At 58.7% G+C, this 26,138-nt stretch overlaps 8 protein-coding genes across 11 annotated transcripts; 5 read left to right on the top strand and 3 right to left on the bottom strand.

The window, feature by feature from the left end:
* Positions 1 to 657: 657 nt before the first annotated feature.
* Positions 658 to 2,507, bottom strand: QCR2 (ubiquinol-cytochrome c reductase core subunit 1). Of its 2 annotated transcripts, none has more exons than XM_047987714.1 (3): positions 2,181 to 2,507; positions 1,054 to 2,124; positions 658 to 964 (listed from the first exon to the last, which is right to left on the bottom strand). In XM_047987714.1, exons 1-3 carry the CDS (start codon positions 2,454 to 2,456, stop codon positions 869 to 871), a joined length of 1,443 nt encoding a protein of 480 aa, XP_047843700.1. In that variant the 5' UTR covers positions 2,457 to 2,507; the 3' UTR covers positions 658 to 868. The 2 variants fall into 2 exon arrangements, with proteins under 2 accessions (XP_047843700.1, XP_047843701.1); XM_047987715.1 differs by having other exon boundaries at positions 658 to 1,895; positions 1,950 to 2,124.
* Positions 2,508 to 2,760: 253 nt separating this feature from the next.
* Positions 2,761 to 5,353, top strand: RPC82 (RNA polymerase III subunit C82). The gene is made up of 4 exons (XM_047987713.1): positions 2,761 to 2,938; positions 3,006 to 3,068; positions 3,147 to 3,854; positions 3,906 to 5,353. The coding sequence occupies exons 1-4, from the start codon at positions 2,930 to 2,932 to the stop codon at positions 5,073 to 5,075; spliced, it is 1,950 nt and encodes a 649-aa protein (XP_047843699.1). The 5' UTR covers positions 2,761 to 2,929; the 3' UTR covers positions 5,076 to 5,353.
* A 369-nt stretch (positions 5,354 to 5,722) lies between these two features.
* On the top strand, positions 5,723 to 7,550 carry YHM1 (high copy suppressor of abf2). Its single transcript, XM_047987712.1, has 7 exons — positions 5,723 to 5,891; positions 5,965 to 6,002; positions 6,063 to 6,104; positions 6,179 to 6,426; positions 6,496 to 6,673; positions 6,735 to 6,989; positions 7,062 to 7,550. Exons 1-7 carry the CDS (start codon positions 5,825 to 5,827, stop codon positions 7,146 to 7,148), a joined length of 915 nt encoding a protein of 304 aa, XP_047843698.1. The 5' UTR covers positions 5,723 to 5,824; the 3' UTR covers positions 7,149 to 7,550.
* Positions 7,551 to 8,217: 667 nt separating this feature from the next.
* JDV02_006324 (uncharacterized protein) lies at positions 8,218 to 14,616 on the top strand. 2 transcript variants are annotated; one of them, XM_047987711.1, is made up of 2 exons: positions 8,218 to 8,628; positions 8,708 to 14,616. In XM_047987711.1, the coding sequence occupies exons 1-2, from the start codon at positions 8,513 to 8,515 to the stop codon at positions 14,355 to 14,357; spliced, it is 5,766 nt and encodes a 1,921-aa protein (XP_047843697.1). In that variant the 5' UTR covers positions 8,218 to 8,512; the 3' UTR covers positions 14,358 to 14,616. The 2 variants fall into 2 exon arrangements, with proteins under 2 accessions (XP_047843697.1, XP_047843696.1); XM_047987710.1 differs by having other exon boundaries at positions 8,617 to 14,616.
* A 318-nt stretch (positions 14,617 to 14,934) lies between these two features.
* Positions 14,935 to 15,498, top strand: JDV02_006323 (uncharacterized protein; the record flags this gene model as incomplete). Its single annotated transcript, XM_047987709.1, has 2 exons — positions 14,935 to 15,111; positions 15,301 to 15,498. 2 exons carry the CDS (start codon positions 14,935 to 14,937, stop codon positions 15,496 to 15,498), a joined length of 375 nt encoding a protein of 124 aa, XP_047843695.1.
* Positions 15,499 to 15,972: 474 nt separating this feature from the next.
* On the bottom strand, positions 15,973 to 17,990 carry MRPS5 (28S ribosomal protein S5, mitochondrial). The gene is made up of 2 exons (XM_047987708.1): positions 16,499 to 17,990; positions 15,973 to 16,392 (listed from the first exon to the last, which is right to left on the bottom strand). The coding sequence occupies exons 1-2, from the start codon at positions 17,808 to 17,810 to the stop codon at positions 16,172 to 16,174; spliced, it is 1,533 nt and encodes a 510-aa protein (XP_047843694.1). The 5' UTR covers positions 17,811 to 17,990; the 3' UTR covers positions 15,973 to 16,171.
* Positions 17,991 to 18,565: 575 nt separating this feature from the next.
* On the top strand, positions 18,566 to 19,483 carry JDV02_006321 (uncharacterized protein). Its single transcript, XM_047987707.1, has one exon. The coding sequence runs from the start codon at positions 18,992 to 18,994 to the stop codon at positions 19,214 to 19,216; it is 225 nt and encodes a 74-aa protein (XP_047843693.1). The 5' UTR covers positions 18,566 to 18,991; the 3' UTR covers positions 19,217 to 19,483.
* Positions 19,484 to 21,503: 2,020 nt separating this feature from the next.
* Positions 21,504 to 26,118, bottom strand: JDV02_006320 (uncharacterized protein). Of its 2 annotated transcripts, XM_047987705.1 has the most exons (7): positions 25,155 to 26,118; positions 24,463 to 25,048; positions 23,895 to 24,219; positions 23,618 to 23,833; positions 23,367 to 23,564; positions 21,827 to 23,310; positions 21,504 to 21,772 (listed from the first exon to the last, which is right to left on the bottom strand). In XM_047987705.1, exons 2-7 carry the CDS (start codon positions 24,928 to 24,930, stop codon positions 21,683 to 21,685), a joined length of 2,781 nt encoding a protein of 926 aa, XP_047843691.1. In that variant the 5' UTR covers positions 24,931 to 25,048; positions 25,155 to 26,118; the 3' UTR covers positions 21,504 to 21,682. The 2 variants fall into 2 exon arrangements, with proteins under 2 accessions (XP_047843691.1, XP_047843692.1); XM_047987706.1 differs by having other exon boundaries at positions 23,895 to 26,118.
* Positions 26,119 to 26,138: the final 20 nt, after the last annotated feature.

The raw sequence follows: 26,138 nt of genomic DNA, 5'->3' as shown, positions 1-26,138 counted from the left end.
CTGCGCAGCAACGCCAATCCCAGCCGTCCTCCCCGCAGCAAACGTGTGCGCGCCAGGCCGCCCAGCCCGCTCGTGGGCACAGTGTCCCTTCGGGCAGCACACGACTCGCCGGGCGCCAGGTCGTGCTACCCCTAAAATGCAGGACCTTGTCAGGGTACAAGAGGAGGTGACCAAACGGCTTCCAAAAGCTATTGGAGGTCAGACCGCCGTCATTTTCACGATGGCCCTACAATAGGAAACACGGCGCATTGAGGGCGCGCAGGGCAGCACTCGTCGGCCCTTGGAGAGCCAGGCCTGATGGACTGACGCCATCCCGATTCCCGATCCGCACTCGTGTGAGCTTGCACGAGTGGCCCATCCACCCATCCAGGCGTAGAGCTGTGGCCCGACGTGACCGACCGAGGTCGAAGGCACAGCGCGAGGCCGACGTGGGAGCATGGCGGGAAGCATGGGCCCCGTCAGTTTCGGGCTGTGACAAGAAGCTTCGCGGTGCCGGAAGGACATGCTCGGAGTTTCGGCCGTGGGGACACGGCAGTTTCGTACTCGTCCTTGTTCCGTACCTCAGCCTGCGGCCCCGCCGCAGCAGCCGTCCACGTCTTCGCCATCAACGCCCGCTTGTTGGTCTGGAGGACCCTTCAGTGATCACTGCGGTACCAAGCCTGGTAGGGCAATTTACATAGGTACTAGGTACCTGTAAATAAGCCAACAAATTGCGGCATATGGCACAAGAGATAGAGGAAAGGAAACGCCATGTGAACGAAGGGGATTTCTACTACAGATATTCACAGGCATGAGGTCCCCAATCACACCGTCTAGACCACCTCGACAACTATTGGTACAAGCTTTTCGCGTCCATGCCAGCATCCCTCTATACCCGCAGACCAATCTCCTCGGCGTACGGCAGCACGAACAGGTCGCCCACCGTCGACACGGTGGCCTTGCCATCCAGAAGGGCCTTAGCGGTCTATTACACACAAGGTTAGCCGGCCTGCGCTGAGAAAATGGCGCAAACATGGGGATCCGCCCGTAAAGCAAAGAAAAAAGAACACTTACAGTCTTCAGCTTGTCGGCGGTGACAGAGTCGATGCCGCTGGCCAGGGCAGCCAGGTCAGATGCCTTGCCGCTGTGCACGAGGCCAGATCCGGCCTGGAGAATGCTCGGCCCACGGAACTGGGCCTTCTCAAGGGCGTCGAACTTGGCGTTGGCAACAGCCTTGGCGACGTCCTCCTTGCTCACCGAGCCATCCGCAACGCTCTTCAGCGCCTTCGCAGTGTCCTCGGCAGCCTTGCGAACAGCGGCGGCGGGGCCAGTCAACTGAACAGCCAGCAGGCCGGCGTCGGAGTAGGCGAGGCTGGCGGAAGAGACCGAAAGGCCAGCCGAGCCGGCAGTGGCCTTGGAGAGCAGGCTGAAGCCGGGGGTCCACTTGATCGTGGGCTTGCCACCCAACAAGGCGGCGAGGACGGCAATCTCGGGCTTCGAGCCGTTGCTGTCGGAGCCGGGGAAGGCGATGACCATAGAGTTGCCACCAGCGTGGTTCGTCCTCTGCTCGCCGCCGTAGTACTTGGACGCCTCAACCTTGAGCGACTGGCCGCTCTGAGAGCTGGCCGGGACGTCCTTGAAGAACTGGCTGACCCACTTGGACAAGGCATCAGGCGAGGCACCGTCGGCGACGACAGCGATATTGGGCTTGGAGTATACAACGTCGGCGTAGCTAGCAATGTACTCCTCATTCAGGTACTTCTGGGGGGTCGACTGCGAAGGGTATACGGGGGCGCCGAGGCCGGTGTGGAAGGCGACAGCGTGGGCATTGTCGAGGGCGAGAGCGGGCACATTGGCGTTGAGAGCGGCTTGTTTCAAGTGCAGAACACGCTCAACATCCTCGTGAAACTCGTGCGCTGCAACTGTCTTTAGCTTTGGTACCCCAATGGCGATGCGGCGACGCGGCTCACTGGTGTACTTGGTCATGGAAACAACCTCAGCCAAGAGTTCGGCAAAGTACGGCAGGTCCTCGCGGAGGAAGCTGGCTTTGAGGACAAGAGCCTCTCGGGAGTGCGAGGCAGACAATTGACCACCCAGAAGCTCGGATTCGCGCGTGATGCGCAGGGCAGATCGCCTTTGCGTGTTCTAAGGGCAAATTAGCTCACGATCCCGTCATCCTCGGCAATCGACCTGCGACTCGCCTTGAAGGCAAACTCTTCAAGGCCGACGGTCAGGCCGGGCAGCGGTTGGTAACGAGTGCCGGCCTTTGCCACGATAGCCAGCTCGGTCGTCGGGCCATGGCCGTCCCGCGAAGCAACCTTGAGGCCAGAGACGTCCGCCGTGTCGAAGGAGCCGGTCGAGGCGGCGGCGGCAAAGCCGCGGCGCTGGAGCGGCTGCACGCTGCAGGAGCGCCGGACGACCTGCTGCGCGGTTCTCGCGAGGGAGGTTCTCGAGATCATGGTCGAGGATAGGGGCATAGGCGATGTGCGGTCCTTCAGCCGGCGTGGTGAAGCAATTGATCTCTCAAGATGTGCCTCGTCGAACCAGCTCCCGTCTAATTTTCGGCACCGGCGAAGACTACGAGAATCACGTGATTGCTGATTGGCTGGCGCCGGGGAGCCTCAGCAGCAAAGTATTCATCAAGTATCTCACCCACATGTGGTCCGCCAAGAGGGACTCGAGTTATACTGTGCGACAGCCCGTACCCGACCAGCCCACCTCGAAGCTCTTGTCGACTTACACCAGCAGAAAAATTGACGGATGCGACCAAGGTGGGCTGCACTTGCTTCATCGCCAACCATCACGACTATTCAATTCCTCTGCTTCCGCGCGCCGAAATTGCGCACGCCTTATCGGCGCCGCCCATCCTTCGACCGCTACTCTTCAATGACGGCCCGGTAGTCTCCGTGGCAGCTCTAGAGATAGTGAGAGGATCTCTAGGAGCAGAGCAATGCTTGTAGTGAGTGCCGCCTGCGACCCCTCCAGATCGATGATCCATACAGTCATTGCTGACCTGTCGCCCGCAGACAAAACACGCAGCCGAGCTTTGTGCTCTCCTAGTTAGCGATCTCTTTGGCGAGCTTCCATCAGTATGTTCCTCTCCTGCGCATCCTTTGGGCGACGTGATGCAGCGTCATGGGGCGGGGCTGACTCAACCTTTTCTGTAGCGAATTCTCGCTGCCCTCTTTACCAAAGGGCGATCAAGCATCGCGCAGCTAGCCCAGTATACGTCTCTCGGCCCACGACAGTTGCGAAATGGCCTCGGCGTCCTATTACAACACAATCTCCTCTACCACTACACAGATCCCGATACCAGAATCACCAGCTACGAAACAAACCCCGATGCCTGCTACAGCCTCGTCCGGTCAGGCAAGATCCTCGAGGTCATCGACAGCCAATATGGAACCGCCGAACGCGACCTCGTCCAGACGCTGATGCAGCTGGGTTATGCCCGTGTCGCAGATCTGACTCATGCCTTCTCATCGCGGGCTCCAAAGGCCAATGGGCGCGCCAACGGGACGCACGAATCAACATCCGGGCTGATTGAATCTGAAGATCACCTCAACGCTGTCCTGACCCGCCTCATTCAGGCCGAGATTGTCGAGACTGTACGGCCCGACAGCTTTCGAAATCCGGCGGAGGTGTATCGCGAGATTGAGACGGAGCTCACCAAAACCGGTCCTGGAGAAAAGGCTACCAAGAGCAAGGGCGAACAACACACAGCCATCATCGACCGATTCAGGACCTTCCGCGATCAGGGCAAAATGTTGAAGCGGCAGCTCGATCAGTCTAATGGCCCAGTCACCAAGAAGAGGAAGCTCCAGAACGGCGCAAGCCACGTCGACGACCCTTTTGACGAGGTCGCCCAACTCAACGTAGGTTACGCGCTACCGTTGACTCCGGGGATTCCAGCTAATAGTTGGCAGCCCAATATCATAGTTCGTGTCAATCACGAGAAGTGCCTGGTCCAGCTTCGCAACCAGCGATTGGCGGAATTTGCCGCGGACACCGTCGGCGAGGTCACTGGCCAGATATACCGTGCCTTGTTGGAACTGTTGACAGCGCAGCTGCCGAGGTGTCAGCCGGACCCTCTGATCGGCGACCAGTCAGGTGGTCAACAGCAAGTAGCGGTGACGTCGGTCCAAATATTGGAGCATCTCGATGAGAGTGTCAACGTGCAGAGCGGCATAGGCAAGGCACCCAAGGATAAGATCGACTTTCAAAGCGCCGAGAAGATCAAGGCTACGCCGCTCGACTACGAGAGTGATTCTGAGGATGACTCGGATGAGAGACCAGCGGCCCGCCCAAGGGCCCCGCGACCCCTTTCCAATGGCCATGGAGGTGATTTCGACGCATCGGACGATGACGATGGATTTCCTGCACAGAGCAATCACCAAACGCAGCGGCCCAATGGCGAACGGCAAACGAAAGTCAAGTTTGAGGACGATGGGACGTCGAAGGATAGTCGACTTGACCAGATGAGACAACACCTGTTGCTCCTCGCGGAAGGAAAGCATCGGTTCGTTCGACACTGTGGCACTCATGGGAGAGGCCAGTGGACAGTTGACTTTGGCCAGCTCATGGAGAGTCTCCGCGAGGTAGAGCTCGACGCATTCATTGAGCAATCGTTCGGCCGCCATGGTCTGCGCCTGACACGAATCCTGAGAGAGAAGGGCAAGCTTGACGAAAAGATGTTGCCCACGGCTGCACTAATGAAGAAGTCGGATGTGCAGGGAAAGATGCTGGCAATGCAAATGGCAGGACTTGTCGACGTGCAAGAGGTGCCAAAGGACAACAGCCGGCTGGCGAACCGAACCATGTTCTTCTGGTTCTTTGATGGTGAGCGCACGCAGTCCCAGCTTTTGGACGATGTCTACAAGGCCATGTTGCGCTGCTTGCAGACGCTCCAGGTGGAGCAGTACAAGAAAAGGGAGGTATTGTCCTTTGTAGAGCGCAAGGACGTCAAGGGCAAGGAGGAGGAGGTGATGGGGGCGGAGCACTACAACACGTACAACCAGCACCTGGAGGACCAAGAGAAACTCATCGCACAGGTCATGAGGCTAGACGACATGGTGGCAGTCTTTCGGGATTATTGACGCTGAAGGCCCGTAGCTTAGCATACGACCATGGATATGCCGGTGGATTGAACAAGGATTTGAAGACCCGCCCTGGCGACCAAGAGCTAGCATTCGAGCCGAGGGCGATGAGATATGTTCCTCGAGAAATGGTAGATGGTTACGTTTTGTTGGATGTTTTGTCGGATAGTTGGGGGTGACATTTGTGCATGTGAAGATTGAGCTAGAGTGCAACATGTGACCGACTTTATCCGGAAACAAGGGCCAAGGACGGAGAGAATGACTGGCTTCTCAATCAAAAGACGCCAAGCTATAGATGAGCCATGCCATCGACGTGCTCTGCGGTGGGAGACGTGGTGCTTTGTAGGATGTTATAGCTTGAGCGACCCGCAGGGTAGACAGGCCGTCTGTGATATGCATCATCTCGCGCGAGGCCCGGCACACTTTACTCGTGCTTCAAGCAGGGCCTCCTGGCCCACCCGCGCCGACATCCCATCAGTGGGTCCTTTCGTTTGCCCATCACCCACTGCAGCCGAGCCCCCTGCCGACCCTGGCGCCCCCCCCCAGGAACCGCTGGACCGCCGCCCGCCCCGTCGCGTGCTCCCGAGATCGGTACCTACCTGTCCCATGCCTTGAGAAGCAGACCCGGCCGCCATCAAAAAATTTCCCCCAAAGGCGGCGCTCCTCAGCGTTGAAATTGCCGCGGCCACCTCGACAACCTTCGGGACGAGCGCGACATCCTCATCCGCCTCACCCACAATTTGTCAATCATGTCGCCCCCGGCAATGGTTTCTGGCCGCGAGAAGGAATCGGGCCTGGCCCGAATCGTCGGCTCTGGTTAGTACTTGGGCGGCCCCCCTCCACGGTCGGCACATGTGTGCATATGCTGACCTACGATGCTTCGCGACAGGCTCCGCTGGTATCGCCGAGCTGGCCGTCTTCCACCCCGTACGTCTAACCCACGAGATTCGACAGCCCGGGCATGGCGCTGACCATTGTCTTGCATAGGTCGACACGATTGCGAAGCGATTGATGAGCAACCAGACTCGGGTAAGGGGGATGCATCCCACGACTCGAAGCTTGCTACCGAAAGAACTCAAATGCTGAGCATTGCACTGCCGCAGATCTCCAACGCCAGCCAGCTTAACCAGGTCATATTCAAAGACAAGGCCGGCGCGCCCATTGGCCGCAAGTTCTTCTCCCTGTTTCCCGGTCTGGGCTACGCCGCGGGCTACAAGGTGCTGCAGCGGATATACAAGTATGGCGGTCAGCCCGTGGCGCGCGACTTTCTCGCGCAGCACTACGGCAAGGACTTTGAGGCGGCTTTCGGCAAGAAGACGGGCAAGGCCATTATGCACTCGACGGCCGGCAGGTGAGGCGCGCTCCAGCTGCAATGTTCTGCGAGAATGTGCGAGACGACTGACCTTACCTCTCTCGACAGCTTGATCGGAATCGGCGAGATTGTCCTCCTTCCCCTCGACGTCCTCAAGATCAAGCGCCAGACGAACCCCGAGGCCTTCAAGGGCCGGGGTGTGCTCAAGATTGTCCGCGACGAAGGATTTGGCCTGTACCGTGGTTGGGGTTGGACAGCCGCCCGCAATGCCCCTGGCTCTTTTGCTGTGCGTTGAACCCGGCGTTGCGTTGGTGATGTCTCACATGCTGACTGCCGGCCTTGATCAGCTGTTTGGTGGCTCGGCCTTTGCCAAGGAGTACCTGTTCCACCTTCAGGACTACAACAAGGCGTCTTGGTTCCAGAACTTTGTAGCGTCCATCGCCGGAGCGTCGGCATCGCTTGTCGTCTCCGCGCCGCTCGATGTGATCAAGACGCGCATCCAGAATCGCAACTTTGACAACCCGGAGAGTGGCTTCCGCATCCTATCCAATATGGCCCGACAGGAGGGCTTTTCGAGCTTCTTCAAGGGCCTGGTGCCCAAGGTGAGTGGCCACTGGCCCGTCAATTACGATACGGCTCGCTGCGTGTAATAAAGGCTAACGCGACCGGCGCAGCTGCTCATGACGGGGCCCAAGCTGGTGTTCTCGTTCTGGCTCGCGCAGACGCTCATTCCGGCGTTTGATATCGCCTTCAAGCGATGAGAAGTTCCGTCGTCGTGGTAATGTAAAAGGACAAAACAAAATCTTGTAATTGGGACATAGAAGTTTCAGCGGCTTGCCGGAGCAGGACGGAGTGGACGAACTGGGCGTTGGCGAGTACCGGCCGAGGGGACGTTACTGTGTATTTGGGTACCCTCGTATTATAGAAGCACTCAGCTCCACGGATGGGAGTCAGCGACATGTGACGAAGACTTGCGCGGGCGAGTGGCACCTCGGAGTGGCCATTGCTGTAGCCGTGGCGTCTGGGCCGTGGTCTGAGCTGCGGATGGATGCTGCTGCCCACCTAGGTGTAGCGTGTCCGAGGCACTGACTGCACTGCGTTGCACCTAATTCGTACCTCGCAAAACACTTAGGTACGCCCAATATGCGGTTGCGCCTCGCTGATTGAAAATTCGGCATCGAGTTTTGCTGGCAGGAGAACGACGCTGGAGAGAAGAGACCTGGTCGACAACAGTCAGTGGCATGGTTTCTAAAACTGAAGTGTCCTAGGTGGTACCTACCTCACTAGTCTTGCGCGTGAGATACCTTGAAGGTACTTCGTGCCTGTGGCACAAACGAATTCGGCGAGGCGCGCGGGGGCACCCTTGGGCTGTTTCAATCTGGTCTAGTCAGTGGTACCACCGCTGCCACCTCTCAGGCAGCAGGGAGCTCAAAGTAAGGTTCGATTGGCGGCGTCACATCAGCGCGGTGACCCGCCACGCGCCGTTGCCCTGGACAACAGCCCGCCCCGGCCGCCAGCACACTGTGAGGTGGACACACCGCAGTGACCGCACTGCACCAGTGGCTGCTGCGGGTGTGGCACAACAACACCGGGCGGCGGCGCCCAACCAGAGCAGCAGCATCCGCCGCCCGCGAGCTGCAGGTTGCCGAGGGCCTGTGCTGTGCTGTTGCCAGCGGTTTCATTGTTTGGGACGGGAGCTAACTAAGCTTGAGGTAGGCATGGGCTGTTTGAGGTGAGGGCTGAGCGGCTCCCCCGTATGCAGTGCTAGTAGTCAGTTGCTTGTAGCGCCCCAAGTTGCCATGGTCTTCGTGTTATTTACTAACCCTGCCCGCCTAAACACCAAGCTCCCTCCGCATCCTGCTCGAGCAGCCAGCCTTTCGCAACCTCAATTGAGCAACCCAGTGCTCCATCTCGCCCGCCGCGCTGATCCCGCAGGCAGACGCACACACATCCTCCTCCTCCTGCTGCTACTGCTGCCCCTCCACGCGCACGTCATTGGAGCTGCCCCAAGCGTGGTAGCGGGCGCCCGTCCGCATTCTTGACGTTCGCGCCTGGCATTCCAGAGCCGCCCTCTCCAGCAGACTCATCTCGTACTGCGGACGACTAGTACTAGTCCGAACGTACGATGCCACAGTCACACGCCAGTACGGACCGAGAGTCGGTTTGGTCCGACGGGGACCACCGGCTGAAACATCAACACTCTGCCTCTTCTGATCATGGCAGCCGAGCCTTGATTCCCATGTGCGTGGACATGCTCTTGTTACCCTCCTCGTTGCTCCGCCTTGGCCGACATCTCTACTAACTGGCGATGGCCCGACAGGTGGGACAGCTCCGACCCTGAACGTGCACCGCCGCCGTTGCCCTTGAACCCGCAGTCGCCCAGCTTCTCGTCGCGGGCCGGCACTAGCATTGCCATCCAGTCCGCCCATGCTGCGCTGAGCGAGCGAGCGCGCGACACCGCCGCCGTCGTCCCCTCCCTGGCCAAGAGAGTCCAAGACGGCTCCCCCGAGAAATCCATGATCAAGGGCCACCGTCGCATGCAGTCGCTGCAGCCTGGCACCGTCCGGGACATGAGTCTCATGATCGACGGCGGGCGAAACACTCCTGGCTCACCCAGCCGATCCCTCGATAGGCACGACCGACCGTCGACGCCCACCACCAATAACAACAACAACACCAACCAGCTCCGAGAGAGCGCCATCGAGCACGACACCTCCACCCCGGGTCCTGGCCCGAGCCTCACCCCAATTGTTCGACCGACGGTCCGCCGACCGCCTCCCCAGAGCATCCTGGGAGAGAATACGCCGCCGCAGTCGTCGACTATGCTTGCTCTTCAAAACATGGGCATCCAACAAGCATCCCGAGAGGCTACGCCGGGTCTCTCCGGCGCCACAAATGGCGCGACCTCTAGCAAAGGCACTCCAAACATCGAGGCCTTGTCCGGTCAAATCATCAACCTCACTGGCATCGCCCAATCGCTGCAAAAGGAGCTTTCAGCGCTCAGCAGGCGCAGCCGCGACAATGCCACTGACCTTCTCAGCCTCAAAGAGGCCACCAATACCAGGGACGAAGACATCCGCAGGAGCCTACGGGACCTGATGGGTAACGTGAGCGAGGCTTCGAGCAGGATCTCTTCGCGCGAACACTACTCTGGGCTGTTCCTTGACAATAAGCCTCACTGTACCTCGCCGCCGCATAGGGGGTCGTTCCAGCTGCCCCGAATACCATCACCCAAGAGCTTCGCCGAATCCATCGACCGCGCCTCCGTGAGTACGCCCTCACTTGTGGGCGTAGATGGCCCGGCCTCCGTCGCCATACTGGAAAGGATCCTGCGCGGTCTGGGCACCAAGGATGGGCAGGAGTCGCTGGTCGGCCTCCTTCACGAGCTCTCGCAAAAGGTGTCCGGGCTGGCGACGGCTTCAAAGGTGGACGATCTCGCTCGCTTCGTTCGAGAAAAGTCGCATAGCGCAGTCGTTCCAGATGTGTCTGCGCGCGGCTCACAGTTTGGCGGCGATGTTATTCCCACCACGGCCATGACCCAGAGAGTCGAGCGTCTTCTTCAGAGCAGCGAGAATCGCAGCTTGCCAGCATCAGCCGGGCGCGGCGCCGGACTCTTAAATGAAGACCTGATCAAGATTATTCAGTCGGTCAAGGATAGCGTCGCGCAGGGCGGTGGTTTGACGGCCGAGGTCAAGGCCTTGGTGCGTGAACTCCGGGGCGAGGTCCTGGGGATGGGACGTGAGCTCGGAAAGCGCCTGGAGAAGATGGGCGTCAAGACCGATGAGGAGTCCGACCCTCCGAGCAAAGACGAGGTCTCGAGAGTGATTGACGAGGGTCTCGCACAGATGAAGGAGCAGCTGAATAACGTCCTTCGCGAGCATCGGCGTCAGTCCCAGGCATCTGCCTCCTCGCAGAAGACCCTGATCGACTATCAGGAGATCTACAACGCCATGCGTGCGGCCCTTCGAGACAACGAGGCATCCCGCGGCGAGATGCCCGATCTGAGCCGAGAGGATGTCATCGAGGCTGTGCGTGACGCTTGGGAGAACTACAAGCCCGAGATTGAGGTTCAGCAGCTTGGCCTGGAGCGCGACGAGGTTCTTACCTGTCTCAAGGAAGGCATCCAGGAGTACATGCCTCGCGATCGAGGCCCGGTTGGCGCCACCAGGGATGAAGTGTTCCAGGCCGTCGTCGAAGGTCTGAAGCACTTTGTTCCGCCGCGGATGGACACCTCGGCGACCATGTCTAGGGACGAGATCATCGAAGCTGTCCGCGACTGCCTCGAAGAGTTCGAGTTCCCGGTGGCAGCCTCTGCGATTGGAAACGACTTGACGCACAAGGAAATGGTCCACGCAGTCAAGGAAGGGCTAGAAGGGCTTGAGTTTCCCCGTGGAGATGCCGTCGTCAGAGCGCAATCCGACAATGACGAAGTTCTATTGCGTCTCCAAGATATTATGGAGTACATGAAGCTTGAGTTTAAGGCGGTCTCCGAAGAGGCAAAAGACAATGTCGCGGCCAATGGTCGAGACACGGAACAGGTTCTCGACGCCACCAAAGATGGTCTGGAGAACCTCCGCATCGCCATCGAGAGCTACGTTGACCGCGTCTCCGGCACGAGTGGACATGAGGAGCTCATGGAGCACATGTCCAGGACTGTCGAGGAGATGAAGGAAGAGCTCTCTCGTGCGGTTACGCAAGCCAACGATGGCGCGCGTGAGCAGCTCCAAACCGAGCTCGATGGCTTGCGTGACGTTGTCAACTCGTCAATGGTTCCTGCGACGCCGCATACCGCAACCAACAACCACGAAGTCCTCGATGCACTGCAGAATGGCCTCAACAGCCTCAGGCAGGAGATCCTGAGACCTCGACCCGAGACGAGCGAAATTTTGGATGCCATCAACGATGGCCTCAACGAGATTCGAGCCGGAATCGACAGAGTAACTAACAAGCCTGTCGACCTAACGGCTAACGATGAGATTCTGGACGCTCTCAAGGCTGGTCTGGACTCCGTCAGGTCTGACATTGAGACGCTGCGCGATGACAGCAATGACAAAGCAGTAGCTACGGTCAAAAATCTTGGGTCGGATCAGGCCGTCGTCCCGGCAGACATGGTCAAGCAAGATGATATCAGAAATCTCGAGGTTCTCATCACGCAGCTCCGGATCAAGGTCGAGGCTATGGGCTCCGAACCGGAAACGGAAGCGGACAATGTACAGAAGGAGGACCTGGCTCGCCTGGAGGACATGCTTCGAAACGTCCAGGAGGGCGTCGAAGAGATCTCTTCTCGAGAGCCCCCTGCACCAGCAGAGAAGGAGGCGTCGGACGCTGCTCCAGTCCCCAGCGATGTCGCGACAAAGGACGACGTCGAAGCCATTGAAACAATCCTACGGAACACAAAAGCCCGCCTCGACGACCTCATTGACGGCGAGCAAGCTGTGCGCAAGGAGCAGCTCGATGCCGTAGAGGCCGCTGCATTGGAGTCCAAGCAGACCATGGATTCCATCGTCGATCAGCTGGGAGCAATCTCCAAAAAGGAGGACCTCACCAACTTCGAAACTCTGCTTACCCAGCTGACTGTCGGTTTGAGCGAGTTGAAGGAGCACGCGGACAAGGAAGCCGAAAATGACGACAAGGCCACCAAAACGGACATTGAGGCTGTTGAAACGGTCGTGCTCGAGATAAAGACGGCCCTCGACGGCTTTACAGGTACAGACTTTGCGGCCCTGTCCAACAAGGAGGACCTCACAAACATGGAGAACATTGTCAAGGAGGCCAACCAGAAGCTCCAAGAGCTTTCCGAGGCATCGACCAAAGCTCAGGATGACCGGCAAGCCGAGATTGTTGGCGTGGCGGACCGAGTGACCGAAGTCAAGACATTCCTGGAGGAATTTCAAGGGGCCATCAAGGGCAAGCTCGAGGAGGGGGCGTCTGGTGTCGAGGCACTCAGCAAGCTCCTCGAATCGATGGGCGAGAAGATTGACAAGAACGAAAACGTCGGCCAGGATCTCAAAGACATGTTCGACACCATGAAGACGCAGTTCGACGAGTCCAAGGAAGTGGTCGCTGGTGCCAGGCTCGAATCCGACGAGAAGCTCCAGGAAGCCACGGAAAGCATCAGCACCAAGATCGACGACAAGGTCACGGAGCTCATTGCCAAATACGACGAGTTCAAGACCACCCTCGACGAAAAGACGGCGGCGGGCGAGGCTCGTGACATCGAGACGGAAGCTGCTGTTGTCGGAACCAAGGCGGTCGCGGACGAGCTGAAGCTGCTGATTGATGCTCTGGGCTCGACCGTCACGGATTCGCTCGAGAAGATGGAGGAAGCCTCCAAGACTGTGTTCGAAAAGGTTGAAGAGCTTGCTTCTCGGACCGAGGACCACCAGACCGAGGGCAAGTCTGAGCACGCGCAGACGCGGGAGCATATCCAGCAGGCCGTCGCAGTGGTCGAGGGCTTGCAGGGCGAAGTCAAAGAATACCAGCCCCAAATCCTGCAGGCCGTCAAGGACCTCCTCCTCCTCGTCGGAGAGCACTACGAGCACTCCAAGTCCTCTGCCACGGACCTTCAAGACAAGATTGTGGAGTCGAAGCCGCCTGAGCAGCCCATGCTGCCTCCTCCGGAGAAGTATGATGATTCGGAGGTGCAGAAGAAGCTCAACACGCTGGTGGAGCAGAGGTATGACGACTCGGAGGTAAAGGAAACGCTCAGCAAATTGGTGGAGCAGAAGTACGACGACACCGAGGTCCGAGAGACGCTGGGTAGGCTGCTCGAGGACAAGTATGACGACTCAATGCTTCACGAGAAGCTCGACAAGCTGGTCGAGGACAAGTACGATGACGCTGGTGTCCACGAGAAGCTGGACAAGCTTGTCGATCACAGCGCCACGGCAACGGAGGCATTTGCGCGCTTTGAAACCCTGGACAAGGTGCACGCGTCTGTCGTCAACACGGCTGCGGAGATTTCTCAGTTCCTGTCTACTCAGACGCAGCGCATCTCAGACGACCACGAGGACCGCGAGAAGTCTCTGCAAGAGACGGTCATCTCCCTGGAGCGCCGGCAGGCCGAAAAGGAGCACGTTGAGGCGTCCATCCTCAGCCTCAGGGACGAAGAAGAGAGACTTCGCAAGAGCGTCATGGGCCTCCGGACGGAGCAGGAGAGTCTCATCCGTCAGAAGACTAGGCTCACAGGCGACGTGTCCTCGCTCGAGACGGCTATGCGCCTGCGCAAGGAGGAGCTCTCGGAGATGGAGCACCGCGCGGAACGTCTCGAGCGACGCATCATGGAAGGCGTCATGGACCATTCGCGAGTCCTGCTCATGTCCAAGTCCAGCAAGGACCGTGACAACATGAGCCGCAAGCGCGTCAAGAAGCCTGCCAGCGCAGAGGCCGCCGAGATGCCCAAGCCCCGGGCGGTAGTCAACATGGCGCTACAGGCAAAGCGCAACCTGGCGCCGCCGACGTCCAACGGGGCCGCGAGACGTATTGCGTCTCTCAGCCAGATGCACAGCAACATGTCGTCAGGTCTCGTCAAGCGCAGCCAGAGCGTGCGGACTCCAGCGGGCGCCAACGCGCTGCGGAAGCGCAGCTGGGGCGGCGGCCTCGGCAAGGCGTTTGACGCCGAGGACAAGGAGAATGTCGGCGTTGCGGAGACGGTGGAGGAGCTGGAAGAGCCAGAGACGCCCCAACCGGAGAGAAGTGCCGAGATTGACTTTGCGGGCGAAGAGACGACGGTGCTCGACTCGACGCTCGACGACGACGGAGAAGACGACGTGCACAGCGAGACCGGCACGCTGCGGCGGAGCAGCATGGGCACCACGGTGATGACGTCGAGCACCGATCAGTACGACGGGTCCGAGGCCGGGACCAGCGAATACAGCGACGAGTACAGCGATTACACGGGGAGCGTCATGGGCACCGACACCGGCACCGACCTGGGCGCCGAGAACGGCCTCGTGCTGTACGGCCAGTGAAGGGGGGGAGACGGGTATGCGCTTCAACCGTGAAGGATACACAGTATGTTGCTTGTATGGACTAGTACAGATCGAGATTGTTTGCCTTACCGCCTTGAGCGTTCAGTTTTGTTGGGTTTTGTCTTGTCTTGGGTTATGTGTTTGTTTACGTCCATGATCCGTGACGGATGGAATATGACGAGTACATGACGTGTGTGATGGATGGCTTTGAATTGTAACAAACAACAAGTATTCAGTTTACTACACCTTTTGGAGACGATGCATGCCTTGGCGCATGGGTTATGCATGTTAAGGCGTTGCCTGTCTGTGTTGTGTGTCTGTGTACATGGCATGGTTTTGTTGCATGTGCCGGGGGGGAGGGTCTGGCCATGGTATTGCCAACCCCACCATCCATCCCACCACCGCCGCCAAGTCAACTCCACGCGAACGAACCTCACGTCTCTCTCTCCCTCTCCCATTATCACACGCGACAGCAACAACAACCCACTGCACCACACCAACAGCCGGCCCCAAGTCACGCACGCCCCTTCCACCCCGCCAACGGCGAAAGGAGCCGCGTCACGCTCCTCGTCGCCCAATGGACCACAGCAGCAGCAGCAACAGCAACAGCGCCGGCGCGGTTGCAAGCGCGGGCGGCAGCAATCACAACAACAGCAGCAGCAACAACAACAACCTGCTGTCCCCGCCGGAGCTCACGCCCCTCGAGCAAGAAGTGCTGGACGAGTACGAGCGCCTGGCCAATAACATGAAGGAGGTAAGAAGAAAACACTTCCAATCTCTTGAACCGAGGAAACAGCACATCCCTCCTCTCCCCAGAAAAAGACCAAAGAAAGAAAGGAAGGAAGGGAAGCGGATAGAGCAGACACCCACCACCAAAGGGCAGGATAGGAACAGGACCAAGGAATCAAAGCACTAGTAGCTGACCAGGAGGATTTCCATGTAGCTCGCCTCGGTGCTCGACGACCTCGCCTCCCGGCCCACGACGCAAATCCTCGACGGCCTGCGCGAGCTGGAGCGCAAGACGAGCCTCGCCTTCACGCTCCTCAAGGCGAGCGTGTACAGCATCGTGCTGCAGCAGGAGATTGACTGGGGCAGCGGCGGCGGCGGTCCTGGCGGTGGCGGCGACGACGACGAGCGGTAGAAAACGTCTAGTAAATCAAGAAAGGGAGGGGGGAGGGGACCGACAAAAGGGAATCAAAATGAAATTTTGAAACGACGATTGAACACACAACACAAAAATAGAAAGAGGGAAAGAGAAGGGAAGCAGAAGGGGCAAAACAAGGGCGGAATCCGGCGGTCAGTAGAGGAGGAGGAGGGGGGGGGGGGGGGAGGACATGAAAATAGCAGACTCGACAAGGGGAGGGTCGACCCATCAACATGGATGGTGATCAGAGGATGAGGCGGAGGACGAGGAAGAGGAAGAGGAGGAGAAGCATTGTGTGGAGGAACTGGGGGGCACGGCGACAAGGATGGCAACATCAACGACGATGAACGAGGGGATGGGATTGGCGTTGCGGCGATTTCGGTTATAAATTCTTGATACCCTACGGAATGACACGAGACTCGGACAGCGGTGGGCGTTTGATGGCTCCACACGACGAGTATTTGATGATAGCAGCATTTGGACAAGACGTCTTGGTAGTTAATCTTACGTTGTCTCCCTTGGCTCCTCTGTCGACAATATACAGACATCCCTGGTAGTGTACACGCACGCTCGCACGCACGCCCGGCCGCGCTGCCGTTCCTCATGACGCGCCGCCATGAATCAAAGACCCCGTCTTACATCCCCTCTCCGTCTCTTCCCGGACCCTCGCCTAGTGTACAGAGCCGCCGTAGTACACCTTCCTCACGTCCACCAGCTTCTTGCCGCGGCCAATGGCAATCTCCTCCGGGTCGGGCTGGTTGACGAGCGCATCGTAGGCAGCCTTGACCGAGTTCATGGGGTTCTTGGAGCGAGGCATGCGCGCCGCGATGTCGTGTATGCCCGCGGCGCGGCACATTTCGAAGATGCGGTGCGGGCAGCGGAGGCCAAAGCCTGCGGAACAGTGGGATTAGAACCCCGGATCATTGATTGGAAAGAGTAGGAGAGGAAGGAAAGGAGGGGGGGTGGTGGTGGTGGTGGGATGAAAATGGTGGCTTACCTGGCGGACGGGCAAAGAGCTCGACGACAGTGCCCGACACCTTTGCGCTGACGTTGCCGTAGATGGTCCGGTTCTCGTAGCGGCGAATGGGCTTCATGTTGCGAATGGCCAGCAGCTGGGCCGTCTCGGCGGCCAGACTGGCCTCAGTGGACTTTGCAATGCCTATGCCTAGGCGGCCGTTGCCGTTGCCGGCGATGGCGACGACTGAGGAGCTGCGGACTTTGCCCAGACGCGTCTGGTTGGCGACCCAACGCGTGACGAGCACCTTGTTATAAATGGACTGGAGGTCCTTCAGGCTCAGGCCCGTCAGGCGCTTGATCTCTTGGTAGTAACCGGAGTCGTCCTGGCCCTCGTCCTCGGGGTCCACGGCCGACTTGTACAGGCCCTCAACGCCAGGCACCTTGCCTAGCTCCACAGCCTCGGCCGAGTGCGCGCGGCTGGCGCCTGCGGGCCCGTTCTCGAGGAGCTCCAGGTTGGTGATCACCGGGTCCGGTATGTTACGATTCTCCTTCGCGAGCTCCTCGTCGAACAGCTTGTCGAAGTTTTTCGTCTCAGCTTTCCGCTCCTTCCACAAGGCCTCAAACTCGGGGTCGGCCTCATCGACCACTTCGGCCTCCTTCTCTTCGTTGGCCAAGTGCTTTTGGAACAGCTCCGGGTCCTTCTCCATGTCGTTGAGCTCGTCCATGGTCAGGTCGATGTAGTGGTCCTCGCCCATTTCACCAGCCTTGATCCTCCGCAGGGCGCGGACCAAGGCGCGGTCATGGGCGCGCTGATGCTGGTCCGTTGCCTTCGTCGCCACCAGCTTGGCCAAGCGAAAGGCGTGAAGAGCATTCCATTTGGATCGACTGGGCCACTCGGGCTCGCGGGGCGTCACTTCGGTCTGAGGTTTGAGGTCGTATCTCGGGTCCAGGACGGTGAAGTCCTCGACGTAGTTGGGGCGGTAGGGGTCGTCGCGCAGGCGGCCCTGGAAGACGAGGTCGTCCGGGTTGACGGCCTGCTCGCCAGCTTGCAGGGCCTCGAGCTGCTCGGGTGTGTACTTGCTCTTCAGCGCCTCGAGGTCCTGCTCCGAGTACTCGGGGAAGTGTTCCTCGCGGTACTCGGCGAGTTTCGCGGGGTTCAGCAGGCCCAGCTCCTCGGCCTTGACGTTGCGGAACCGTGACCGCCGCTTCGAGCGCGCCGCCGAGCTGTGGAACTGAGCGGCGCGCTGGACGGCCGCGGGCCCGGCGGCTGCTGGCACCGGGCGGTGGGAGCGCGTCGAGGGGGCGAGGCACCGGCCGAGGAGGCCATGTGCTGCCCGGCGTGCGACGCTCATGGCCGCCAAACTGCCTGCTGCTTGCCTGGCTAGCCGCTGAGGCGAGCAAGCTAGAAAGAGCAGTATACGTGGGCGGTGGGCACGGGGGCCGCGTCGTGTTGGCGTCGTCGAGAACGGCGCCTGGGGGGGGCGGAAGGGCGGGTTGGCCGTGATAGTATCGTGATGTGAGCGCTCTCACACGAGCTCGAGATTTTTCTGGAGCCTCCAAAGAGAACTGCGATGCCTCCAATTGACATGTTGTGTCCCGATTGGTACTAGCGCGACATGGGGGCACCTGCCTTCGGACGGGAGAGCCACGTGAATGATCATGTGATGCAAGACGGTACCAGCCTGCCCCTGTTTCATGTTTCGTTAGAAGCCGTTCCGCGCGGGTCACTGCTTCTCTTCGATGCCCTTGTTGCTCTGTGATTCCGTATATGCATGCTCCCCTCCCTCGCGCGGCATGTGCCAACGTCACCACCTCTCGCGTGCTGGCTGCTCGTACGCCTGGACAGGGAGCATGCACGAATTTTTATTCTTTCATAAAGAACTGGCAGCTCTTTGTGTGCACGCATCACACCCCGTCCAATGTACCTACTTACCTTGTGTGTATGCGTCCGAGCACCCCATACGTTAGCATGTGTACTTCGTACTGCACTGTACTTCGTACTGCACTGTACTTCGTATCCAGCCGCCAAGCTCTGACAAGGTTGGCGCACCAGTGAAACGTCTCAGGGCAGCCTCCTGATTGCATTTGCATCTCGGCGTCCCGCAGCCGACCGCAGCGAAGCAGCCGGCGCTTCGCTCCCGCCGTTCCGTTCCGCGGGGTCGTTCCTATGCTGCTGATGATGCTCGCTCGTCCACTCTCCTCCTGCGTGCACATCCATTTGATCACTCTCTCGCTTGTTCTTCCCCTCACCGTGTGCAGGCTGTGATTCTAGTCGTCTTATTTTGTCTACTACCTATTTTCTGTATTCAGCCCATCCACCCGCCTGCCTGCCTGTGGGGTGCTATCAGTGCTGGTTCGCCTCATCAAATCCGTCTGCAGACGACAGCCTCATAAGCAGAGCACCGTCCACCACCACCACCACCACCACCAGCCGTCAACGACAAACCCGCCTCCCACCCCGCGAACTTCTGCATCCCGCTGCAGCGCACCAGCCATCTGGGTGTGTGTGCGCGCGAGCCAGCTCCCAGCAGCCATGGCCGACTTCTCGTGGCTCCGCAAGGTCGGTGCCACACCCGAGGCCGTCGCCGTCCTCAACGACCAGCCCCAGCTTTTCGTCACTCTCATCCTCGTCCTCGTCGGCCTGGGCGTCCAGTGTGCCCTCATCTGGTACATCCACTTCGCCACCCTGAAGCCCGAGCAAAAGAAGAAGAAGAAGCCGGCCAAGGACAACGGCAAGGCTGCCCCCGCCAGAAGGTAAAAGGTGGCGCGACCGCACCTGCACGACTGCGCCCGTTCTGGAGGACCGATCTCCTGTCTCGGGGCACCTTATTGGATTCTGTCGTGGCCCGCCTGTGGTATTCATGGCTTTCAAATAGCGACCACAACCTTTTATTTTGGCGTTGGGTGGACTAAACACTAGACACTACATGATTGACTCGTCTTGCTGGCAAGCGATGACTGGGCGACAGCTATTGTTTGTTGCACCTCTCCTGTTGCACTTAATACATTTGACAGATTCCCACAACCCGATGCAAATCATATCGGTGACATCAATCACGATGCAGGGCTGGATCCACATCGACAAAAGCATCTGAATCCAGCATCAGTGGCTGTTCCCATCTCCCGTGTCCCGAGGCAAAGCCATCCATACGTCGCTCTCCAACCTGGTTCGAAGCAGGCCAGTGCCGATACGATTGGCTCTGTACTTGGTCGTTCAACAGTGTCGAGTGCATTTCCGATTCCACTAACGATGTATCCATAGTCAACGGCGCAGCCGCAAGGATGCGTTCGGACCCAGAGCTTCCAGATGTGTAAGGCGAGACCTCTCTGTGCTGGAAGCCGGCACTGGGGCTGCTGTACACGAGCGATGACCCGGACAGCGACATGGCTATATCATCGTCCTCGTCAAAATATGTCATCACCGTCGGTCGCTTGGTGGTATTGTCCTCCAGCGGCCTGCCTCCTACATCTGGCTCGAGCTCATCTCTCATTGTTGTTGGTACTAGGGCGTCTGACGCGCCTTTTCTTGCAGCTGCTAAGTATCGCGGCTTGATCGTTGATACAAGGATGCCCCAGACCCTTCTCTCGATGCCTGATTCCAAGCTATCAGTGTCGACTCCTTCATGCGCATGGCCTTGTTCGGACTCTAGACTGGGTGGCAATCCAAGTGAATGTACTTTTTGCCTCAGGGTCGGCGACTGTGCGGTGATAAGCTTCGCCAGGGATGTTGCTATCACTGGTAGTAACTTGGCTCGCTCCGATATCTCCTGCGACTCGGTAAGCACGGCTTGAAAGCCTGGATCTGATGATGGTACGAACCTTTAGATACGGCATATGAAAAACAGCCGGTGCCAAATCAACGAGGGAATGCGACGGAGCAGCTTCTTTCCAAGTCACTCCCTTTACCTGACCCCTACGGCCAATGGTCATGGTTCGCAGGGCTGCCTGAATAAGGTCTCGGGCACCTGCAGACCCCAACAGTTCCGGCATTGACTCACAACGCTGAGTCTTCCTCGTGGCATCAATTCGGGTCGTGTCGCTTCTCGGGCGCAGGTTAATGCTTCGCACAAAGTCTTCCACAGCCTTTCGATCGGTCTCTGTCAAGAATTCGGAAAAGAGACCGTCGCTTCTGGCTTCACGGTCGTTCTCGCGCCTCAACAGCTTCCGTTTTTTCTGCGCGCGCTTGGTCTCTTGCTGGGTCGCCTTCGCCGCAGTGAATTCGAGGGAACAAGACCAAAGCCCAAAGTCTGCGATAGACGCGCCTGTAGGGGCGACCAAGCCGGACGACCAATCGGGATGTTGGATGGAGAAGACCATATCCGAACAGCTGCTACCATTCGAGTCGGCGCAGTGTTGAACGCGACAGCCCAGACGTTCCCATACCTGGCGTCCGCAGGTCAGCAACGGGGTGACTGCTTCCTGGAAGCCGCCTTCCAGTGTTGAAGTGAATGAATCCCTACCTCGCATCCTTCCACCCACTGCGCGATCTGCGCCACGCCATTCGGATCCAGGAGCGCATGGCCATCCACGGTTACGGAGACGTACAAATGACACGGACCGGCCTGCCGTATCCAGAGCCCATCGCGGGCGACCAAGTCTAAAAGTTGGGTGCTGGTATGCGGCCGACCGAGCACTGCAGGAAGCTTCAGCGTCAGCGAGCTCCTGACAAGGAGCTCTACGTTGTCGACCTTGCTGGCCAGGCGCAGTTGCGGCAGGCAAACGGTGGCGTGTTGCATGGCGAGACGCGAAGACTGCCCAAAGAACGGCTAGACTGGTTGATTCACGGCGGGTGAGGCCTCCTCCTGCAATTACGTTCGAGGCCCTACCTCTCTTAATCTCTGTCCCTAAGCCCAGCTTTATAAAGGCGAGAGGACAGATGGTTCGACACTGGGCTGCCTTGCCAGCTGGAAAGAGCCACCCGGCGTGGCGTTGCCAGGTTGGCAAGAGCAGAATAGGCAGGAGGCATGGAGAACCCCTAAACAGCTCAAGGCCAACTTCGCCTTTGCACACATGCATGCCCACAAGGCGAGTCGACTCGACAGAATAATGCCGCACCGTCAGGATGCTTCGCTTTCAATTCTTCGCAAACGATGCATCTATCTTTTCCAACTAGAAAAGTCGTCATATCTCGACCTGCCTGAGGTCTTCATAACTGTCCCGAAGATCATTCAGTCATCACGCCGCTTCCGACCGTATCAGATCCATGTCCGGCTCACGCAAGGCCTTACTTAGCAAACCAAGGAAACTTCTTCTTGCTCGGCTCCACCGGGCCAGACGAACTGCTTTCAACCTGCAAGCTCCGCTGGTAGATCTCCTGCGCGCTGTCAGCATCTCCAGCCATGGAGCTTTGTGCTGCCTGGCAACTTACCTCGTCGTCTGTGGGCATGCGACATCCCAGTATCAGATCTTGGGTATTCTCAATCTTGCTGAGATTTCGGTATGCTGTGCCGCCGCTCTTCATGATCGGCAGTAAGACTTCCCCCAACACCTCAAACTTCTTCCAGTTGATGCGATCGCCGTTGGGTCCCACGAACGTCTTGCTGCCCTCCTCCGCCGATACAAGATCCCGCCGATGTAGAGGAATAAAAGGTATCCGCGGTAGAGGTGAGTTTTCCCACGCCAATCGGTACGCGAAATGACTCTTCTGCGTACCCATTAAGATTGTTAACGTCGCGAAGCGCTTCTGGACGTCGGGTGGCACTAGAGCTCGCGTCTGGGCGAGCCGGTGGATGGCCGTCCCGTTGATCCCAGCCAGCACCGCAGCCAGGCCGTTGTAGTTGTTCAGTTGCCTCAGCTTGACGGCAATGTTCATAAATTTGGCCAGCATTTGAGCTCGGTGTTTTGCCTTTTCCCTGAGCAGTATCATGTTCGCAACCCACTTGGCGATGTGGTTGAAGTGGTTGATCATGCGGTTCACATTTCGCAAACTCTTGCACTTCTCCTTCTGCGCGCTGGATAAACTGACGTGGCGGACGAAGTCGCGGATGCGGATAGACGAAAACATGATCCAATCGATGCGGGTAAGTTCATCGGCAATACCGTCATCCGACATATCCATGAAGATGTGGTATCGGAACTTGTTCATGGGCAGATAGTCGGTAGGCTCCAAGTGGCTTGCCGCCTTCTCATACTCCTCATACGACTTGAACTGGAACTGCGACCCTGTCGTGCTTGCCTTGTCAGGAACCGAAGCCTCGGAGCTGTTTGAAGGCCGCCCGCCTGCCTCCTCGTCAAGCTGAAGGCCGCCAACACCAGTCGGCAGCTCGTTCAGATCCTTGGACAAGATCTTGCTGGCAAGCTCATCGCCTGCGTCGTCGGCGTTTGCCCACCCCGTGTCATCATCGACAATCACGTTGAGCTGAAGATTCCGCCGCATCTGTTGCGAAGCCAAGGAGAACACCGGCTCCGTCGAAAGATGTTTGATGAAGTCCTCCAAGTTGCGGCGCGTCGTGGGTCGAGCGAAGTCGCCGGGGTACAGCGATACCCACTTGGCCACAACTTCGATGATTCTTAGTTGCGTTGCTGTCTTCGTGAGATAGTGGGACGTCTTGTCGTCACGAACTCGATCTAGCCGGAGAAGGATGGCGGAAAACAGTTCGCCGGGCGCGGCGAACTTTCGATACAGGCAGAGAAAGATGTCAGAGAAGTTGTTGTCGGCCCTGGACAGCCGCATTGCAAGCAGCCGGTCTACTAGCTCGTCGAAAGTGAAACCGGCAACCTTCGGCTGCTTCTCCACAATTGCATCGTCGCCCCTTTGTAGTAACGGAATGTCGTCAGAGTTTCTGCGCGAGTCTCCTTCGGACTCCTCCAGCTCCAGGAATGAATCACCCCCTGGTCTGTCGAATCGAAAACCTGTGGTCCAAATGAGCTTGAAACACAATTAACGACCTCTAGAAAAGTAATCGCACCTGGCCGCGGACTCCTCGAAGTTTGCGCCCGATGCGAGTCGGCGCCTTGTGTATTAGAGAAGCCGCGCAAAGCTGAGAAGTCGGAGCTAGCTCGGCTGTGTTTGCTGTGCTGGCTGAGAGGTCGTCCGGTGTGGTCGGGTGCCTCCAGATTGGCGGCTGATCGAGCTCGTCTTCGTGACGTCGTCTCGCCGTTGTCATCTAGAAACGGTCAACGGACAGGGGCCCGTACGTGGGAGACGACAGCTACTCACCCTTTCGATTAGACATAGAAGCTCTCAAGGTAGTTTGTAAGCACGCTCGGCACGCATCGGGCTTCGTGATGGCCACTTTGAAGCTAGCTATGCACGATTTGAAGACATCGTGGACGGCGACTTTGTCTGGTTGGACCTCCCACTCGTCGTCCTCCTCCACGCCGTCGCATTTGCAGGCAACAAGAACGGCGGGAAGGCTAGAGTTGGCAAGAGCCGCTATATAGTGCATCGCATCAGCTCAAGAGCCCAAGGAGCTTGAGAGGGGGCGCAGGCATACTGGCGACGTCGCGAAGTGGCAGCAGTGACTCTTTGTTGGTGACGTCGTAAAGAATCATTGCCGAATCCACCCGAGGAATGATATGGCCGTTGATCTGCTTTGGCCATTGTATTGTTTCGGCCGAGCTGAACTCGAAGTGGTCGAGATCGAGCTCGAGCAGTGTGACCATGATTGCGACATTGTCCACGACTTGGCGCACGGTCGAGGCGTTCGATATGGGCGGCCGTGGCAGCGCAAAGACACGCTGTATGAGGGTCGACTTGCCGACGGCAGATGCGCCGATGACGGCAACGTTGTAGCTTTCCATGGCGGAGCCTGATTTGGACTGAAGCAAGCAGAAGACAGGCGTCAGCTTTCCTGCATTTCAAGACTTGTACCCATGCGTCCCCGGGCGCCGGGGCCATGTAGCCGGAGCTCCTCCGCCGACCCCTGTCAGCGCGGGTCGCCAGCAGGGGCGCGACGCGCAATGGACGGATGCTCGCGGCGAAGGGGCTGGCTGGGCATGAGCAGAGCTCATGAGGGGCATGTCCACCCGCTCTCAGTATTCGCGTTGCTTTTTGCAGCTTACCCAGTAATATTGCGAAGGGCCAATAGTTAATGACTCTCGACGTGGAGGCGGCCAGCGCTGGGTTTTGTCGTTGTCATTGCTATCGTAAGGATCGGTCGAGGAAGATTCGTCTTCGGATGACGGCTCGCGGTGGGGTGTCTCGGCGTCGTTCTCGTCGATGGCGGGGCCAAGGCGATGGAAAAAGGGGTCGTCGACAATGGAGACAAAGGAATCGCGATCGCCTCCACTTGTGCGGGACGGAAGCAGGCCGCCGGCCGACGAAGCCGCGCTGGAGTTGGCCGTCAGATCCGTCGACGTGGATGTGCGCGAAAAGACGCTGGTAGTCGCGTTGCTCTGGGCCGAGTCGCGGGCGGCGGATGCGGAGGGACGGGGCGAGGTGGTGGACGTGGCGCCGGAGGGGCGCCTATGGGGCCTGGGGCCGTCTGAAGTCCTGTGAGCTTCGCGGGAGCTGGCATTGCTGGACGTCATTATCGCGATCGCGGCCTCAGCGGCGCGAAGGGGACGTGGGTGGTGGCATGGGGGGGAGGCAGCGACTGGCGGCGGCGGCGGCGAGAAGATGATCGAACAGCAAATGAAGCTGGCAGACCTTTGCGGGACGGACCCAAGACGAGTTGGAGAAGCGCACACCGCTGAGGCGTTTGTGGTTGATGGCGAAAGCCACTGGGACACTACTGGACAAGAGGGCCACTTACCAGCCTGCAATCGACAAGCCGGGTCAGCCACGACGATGAAGATGGTGCTAGGAAATTTGTCGCGGCGCACGAATCAACAAGCAATGGAGGAATGGTTTCCGGGTTGGCGAGCTGGCTTGATCAAGAGCACGGGTGCTCGATGCGATGTGATGCGCAGCTGAGACGTCGACTTGTCATAACGAGGGTTGCTGACGCATCGGTAGCTGCTCTCAAATGGTTCTCGACCGTTCCTGTTCGGCCAGGGGCGAGGGACTAGTGGTAGGATCTCCGAGGCTTTGTTGGTTGCCGTTGAGGCTGGCTGCCTTTATTCGTGGGAACAGCTGGGAGCGAGGGCGTTATAACTCGGGCGGGGACGGGCTCGCTCGCGCAAGGACAGCTTATATCTCTGTCTTCCTCCAGTCGCTGCCTAGATTTCCCCCGGTGCGATCGACCAAGGCACGGGTGTTTACCTCTCTTCGTCTTAGACAAGACCCCCGGTCTTGCGCTGTGAGGGTCCGGGTGTCCGCTCGGTACGATGGGATGTGCTTGGTGGAGCGGGAGCAAGTGCCTATAGCAGGCGCTGACAGCTATCTTCCTCAGGCACTAGGTATGGATTGGATGGGCCATGATGACACCCAATGTCGTCCGTCCGAGGCACGACGCAGGTATGTACTACGTACGGCCCTGCGTTCGCGGAGGGAGAGGCGCAGGCTCGACGAGGGCGGGTAAATGCTTGGCGAGGACAATATTGGCAGCGCCTTGATTCTATACTACCATCCAGTAATGAATGCAGACAGACATTGCAGAGGGAGGAGGAGCAGGAGGCGGGGGAAGAATGGAGAGCGGCCTCGACTGAGGTGAGCCAACGAACACCGGGAAGGAGCTCCGCAGCGGAGGACAGCTGGACCTGCCGTGCATCTCGCACCGCGTCCGGCAGCATCAGCAATCAGCATCCAACCCTGTCTGCGTCTCCGACTGGTGCTCGAGGTCGGCGATCTGTTTCTT

Source organism: Purpureocillium takamizusanense, chromosome 5, assembly GCF_022605165.1.
Source record: "Purpureocillium takamizusanense chromosome 5, complete sequence".
Taxonomy (NCBI): Eukaryota; Fungi; Ascomycota; class Sordariomycetes; order Hypocreales; family Ophiocordycipitaceae; genus Purpureocillium; species Purpureocillium takamizusanense.
This window is presented reverse-complemented; position numbering and strand designations above follow the sequence as displayed.